General features: G+C 29.0%; 1 protein-coding gene and 5 non-coding genes across 18 annotated transcripts in view; 1 reads left to right on the forward strand and 5 right to left on the reverse strand.

Annotated features, from left to right (window-relative positions):
- LOC111678725 (double-stranded RNA-specific editase Adar) overlaps window positions 1–5,000 on the forward strand; it is a 300,956-nt gene that overhangs the window by 136,188 nt on the left and 159,768 nt on the right. For all 13 annotated transcript variants that reach the window (XR_006940413.1, XR_006940414.1, XM_046947525.1 and 10 more), the window contains one exon: window positions 546–714. Coding sequence is in view for 11 of the 13 variants with exons in the window: in XM_046947525.1 (XP_046803481.1) it covers window positions 546–714 (169 nt within the window). In the remaining 2 variants the exon portion in view is untranslated. The remainder of the gene's footprint in view (window positions 1–545; window positions 715–5,000) is intronic.
- Trnae-uuc lies at window positions 1,335–1,406 on the reverse strand. The gene has a single exon. It is a non-coding gene; the product is annotated as a tRNA-Glu (tRNA).
- Trnae-uuc lies at window positions 1,704–1,775 on the reverse strand. Its single transcript has one exon. It is a non-coding gene; the product is annotated as a tRNA-Glu (tRNA).
- Window positions 2,410–2,481, reverse strand: Trnae-uuc. The gene has a single exon. It is a non-coding gene; the product is annotated as a tRNA-Glu (tRNA).
- Window positions 2,710–2,781, reverse strand: Trnae-uuc. The gene has a single exon. It is a non-coding gene; the product is annotated as a tRNA-Glu (tRNA).
- Trnae-uuc lies at window positions 3,049–3,120 on the reverse strand. The gene has a single exon. It is a non-coding gene; the product is annotated as a tRNA-Glu (tRNA).

The raw sequence follows: 5,000 nt of genomic DNA on the forward strand, positions 1-5,000 counted from the left end.
TAGATAGATAGATAGATAGATAGATAGATAGATAGATAGATAGATAGATAGATAGATAGATAGATAGATAGATAGATAGATAGATAGATAGATATAGATAGATAGACAAGTCGATACATCCAACTTGTTATATCTAACTTTAATAATTTATTTTTGATGATTAATTCATGTTTTGTCCAAAAAATAAAAATTGTATATTGCGCATATAGACTTCAATTTTCTTATTACTTTTTTGTCTGGATTTGGTTTACCAATAATTTATGCCATTTTTATTTATTTGTGGTAAATATATGAATTGGAATTGTTTTGATAATTTTGTACAATTAAACATTGAAAATTTTAATCTTAAGATTTTGTTCTGTTGTAGGTCTGAAAATCTTTAGCTATTTACATATAAACAAAATAACAAAAAACCATAATTACAATTGAATAAAAGAAGATTAAAATTTTAATATATGTATCTGAAAACTGAAATTAATTATTATTTTAAATCACAATTGTAAAAAAACGTTAATTCATTTCTTTGTATTTCTTAACACTTACAGGTTGATGGTCAAAAATACTTGGGACAAGGACGTAGTAAAAAAATTGCCCGCATAGAGGCTGCTGCTACAGCTCTACGCAGTTTTATACAATTCAAAGATGGTGCTGTTTTGACGCCGCTAAAACCGGCCTGTAATCTGGACTTTACCAGTGATGAACATTTGGATAATGGTACTTTAACAACAGTAGTAACTTCTACTACCGAAACACAATACAATACCAATACTACTCCTAGTTGCAATAATAATAGTAACAATAATAATAATAACCCTAACGTCACATCTACCCTAGATGTTGAGGCATTAACACAGAGTGAATTGGTTGAGCTTGTTGACAATTGGTTGAAGCATGTTAAACATGCCGCTAAACATAAAATCACCCAAAGCGAAGATTTAATGTTTCAGAAATTTGTATTGAGCATGAAGTCAAGCAAGTATTTGTTTTGTTCATTTTTATTTGTTTGTGTTTATTTTTTTATTGTTATTATTTTTTTTTAATTTGTTTATTATTTATCAATTGATAAGAGTATTTGTTTTTTTTTTTTCATATGAAAACATTTATGGGCAACAAAGAAATTATATATGTATGTATATATGTAACATTGACAGCGCAAGTATTTTAATATTTTTGTTTTAAAAAGTAAAAGATAAGAGTGGCTCTGTCTTAAATAAAATTGCACAATCTGCATTAGCTGTCACATAATTTGAGACAATACATTATTGTATGTCTATTGAAATTATATTTAAAATATGCCACAACTAAATTTGAAATGAAAAATTCGAAAAAAAAACTTCCCATACCGGGAATCGAACCCGGGCCTTCTGGGTGAAAGCCAGATATCCTAGCCACTAGACCATATGGGATATAATAATTCGAAAGATTAAACATAATTTTCAAAAAAAAAAAAAAAAACTCCACTTAAAAATTTTATTGAAACTTAATACAAAGTTTGCCAAATTTCAGTCGGTATTTATAAAATGTTTAAAAATTTCTTTAATTGTTTTAAACTTATAAGTCTCGAATACATTTTTTTCAAAATTTTTCAATCCAGAAAACTTTTAAAATTTCCATATAAATACATTTTTATTTTCATAACCAATTTTTCTTAAAATTTTTAATTACATTTGTTTAAGAAAAATATACTTTAAAAATAGAAAAACTTCCCATACCGGGAATCGAACCCGGGCCTTCTGGGTGAAAGCCAGATATCCTAGCCACTAGACCATATGGGATATAAAAATGTGTTCGCATAATTTTGTTTAATTATAACATACATTTTAGTTAATATTTTTGCATAAGTAATCTTACAATGTTGTCAAATTTCACATGTATATTGCTGCCGCGTCTAAAGATTTTGATTTTAGCAAAAATGTATTCAACAAATTTAACTTTAACGATATAATTCAGAGGAGCTCAATATAGCTATTTCATACGTGATAGGATAAGAAAATTCTGCTGACGCTAAGTTCATACACTATAGGTTTAAATCTTCTTCTTTTTATAATGAGCAATACAACTGATATTGCTCGCTCTCAACTTGAAAAACAAAATCAAATCAGTCGCTGATCAGCACTTGTCAAAGTAAGAAACAGAAATACAATTAACAAATTAATGTATTAGAACATGAGAGAACAGTTGATAGCTACTTATATATAGACTTTAATATACGCTGGCTGTCAAAATCCATAACAAATATTTGACAGTTAGCATATACTTTATAGTTTTTATTAATTTCATAAGTATATTTTTTTATTTTAATTCAATTCTATTCTCTGCTGCTTAACCCATACAAATAAAACAATGGTAGTATGTGTTTGAGCACCACTGAATTAATTTCATGATTTCAATTAAAGTTACAAAATAATCTTCCCATACCGGGAATCGAACCCGGGCCTTCTGGGTGAAAGCCAGATATCCTAGCCACTAGACCATATGGGATATGAAAATGTGTACGCATAATCTTCTGTAATTATAAAATACAACATTTAAGCCGAAATTTTAACATAATAAATCATACAATGTTGTCAAATTTCACTAGCATTATGCTGTTACGTTTAAAAAGCAATATTTTTTCAGTTTCCTTGAAAAGATAATGATAATACAAATATAATACTAAGGATTTAATTTTATTATTAAAGACAATAATATTGAAGTTTAAAAAAAATCTTCCCATACCGGGAATCGAACCCGGGCCTTCTGGGTGAAAGCCAGATATCCTAGCCACTAGACCATATGGGATATAACAAATTATAATAATCAAACTATTTCTATATTTCTCTTAAATTGTGGACCAGTTAGGAAATGCATCAGCACATTGCATGGGATGCCCTAGACATTTGGAAATTACAAGAATGTGATATGCAGCATCATTTAAAGCTGAACATCAGATATAATGCAAAGATGCATTTCTGAACTATATGTAAAACCTTACCAAATAACTTCTCTAATGAATGGAAATTATAAAATGTAAAACTTTCTGTTTGCGTTCAATTATAAAAAATTTACTTCCCATACCGGGAATCGAACCCGGGCCTTCTGGGTGAAAGCCAGATATCCTAGCCACTAGACCATATGGGATATATGTTTATATAACAAAATGCCATGTTATTATGAAAAATTTTAGAAGATCACTAAATGCACTAAGATGTTCATTTATGAACTAAATTTTTATTAATAAATACATTTTGGAATATAAATGCATTAAAAACAAGAAAAAAATCGATCCGTGTGACCTCTAAATTAAAAATAAATTTATATCATGTATGTATTTATAAAAATACATAGTCATATCAACACTTGAAGTAATACACACAAAGCATTTTTGAACTGATACTTTTGCTTAGTTTAAGCTTATTGAAAAAAAGTTGCTCTACAACAAAGACTACTATGATAATACAATTTAGGGGCTTTCCCTTATAACCGTAGTGTTACATGCGAAATAACAAACAGAACTCATGCACTCTCAGTCTGTTTTATTCCACCGTCAAAAAACGTTGTCATTTACCATGAAACCTTCTCTGAAAGGTGTCTGTGCCAAGTGTCTGTTTAACATTCGCAAATCATTTGTTACCTGTAACAATTGTCACCTAAAGTTTCATACTATATGTTCAGGCCTTGAAGATATTAGTGTCATCGATGTTCTAGAACAACGAAAAAATATTGTTTATAATAGTGAAAACTGTCTGGATCACAAGCTAGATTGACGCATCAAGTTGAAATTTTAAAACAAGATATTCAAGAGTTAAAACAAATGATTCAGAAAGTATTATTGGTTACAAGTTTGAAACAAATTAAGGTTTTAAGTAAAAAGAATTTTAAACGGGTAATGGATAATTTGGCAGATATCAGTAGAAACTTGGAGGGAAATATTCTAAAAGCCATTATAAAAGGGGAAATTTTAGATTTTAAGTGAAATAACTTTATATTCGATATTTGGAAACTTTAAGTCATACACCTCTATAGCCAATTGAAGTGAAAATGTTGTTCCCTTTAAAATTTCATTTCCCTCGAAGGGAAAATTGCTATCGTGAACTTGTTGTGAAAAATTCATTCACAATAGTTGATTTTGTATGAAACAGCTGTTCAATGTTTACATAATAAATATGTATATAATATAGACAGGGAGTTAAAAATCAAATTCTTATGTTTTGTTATCGGAAAGGTTTACGAAAAGCATAACAAAGTTACAAACGGAACTTGCTGAATTTTGAATATATTTAAAGTTATGTTCATTTTGAACAGGTAATATGTATATCAAAAGAATGATATTCGTAAGACCTCTTATATGATTATGTTTAGCCAAAAATATAAGGTACATCTTCTAAATATATCCAAAAATAGCCACCATATTATGATTTTGAGGATTTTCTCAATTTAACCATTTATGAACAAATTTGTATACTCCACAACCGAGAGATACAAGCTGAAACAGCTCAAATCGGCGGCGGCTTGCCGCCGGTAATATTTTTCAAGCCGCGCCGCAGCCGTCTTCTTTCGGCTCAAAAGTTAAGTCTTAAACGTAGCCACTAATAAAAATTGGAATCACACATGTATTTCGGAAAATAAGTTCACCAATTTGAACGGAGTTGCCACTATTTTAAATTATTATTGTAAACTGAAATTTGTTGCCACACAATATTGTGCTAATATTAAAATTGTGAAGACTATTATAAATGTTCATTTTTCTGCAGAAAAAACTTATACAGAGACAGGTTTCTATATAACAGACTATTATACAGAGATTTTTCAATATAATAAACACTTATAAGGTAAATTTTTGAAGAAAAGTTTAAATTGAGCATTGCATTATGCGTTTGTGATGATGTTTGTAACACCCAAAATTGTTTGGTTCTACATCTTCCTTTAAGTATACTAATCAGAATCACTTTCTGAGCTGATTAAGCTATGTCTGTCCATCTATCTTAAACTTATGCTTAAGTTACAGATCGCTATTTGAA

The sequence above is a fragment of the Lucilia cuprina genome, chromosome 3 (genome assembly GCF_022045245.1).
Source record: "Lucilia cuprina isolate Lc7/37 chromosome 3, ASM2204524v1, whole genome shotgun sequence".
Lineage (NCBI taxonomy): Eukaryota > Metazoa > Arthropoda > Insecta > Diptera > Calliphoridae > Lucilia > Lucilia cuprina.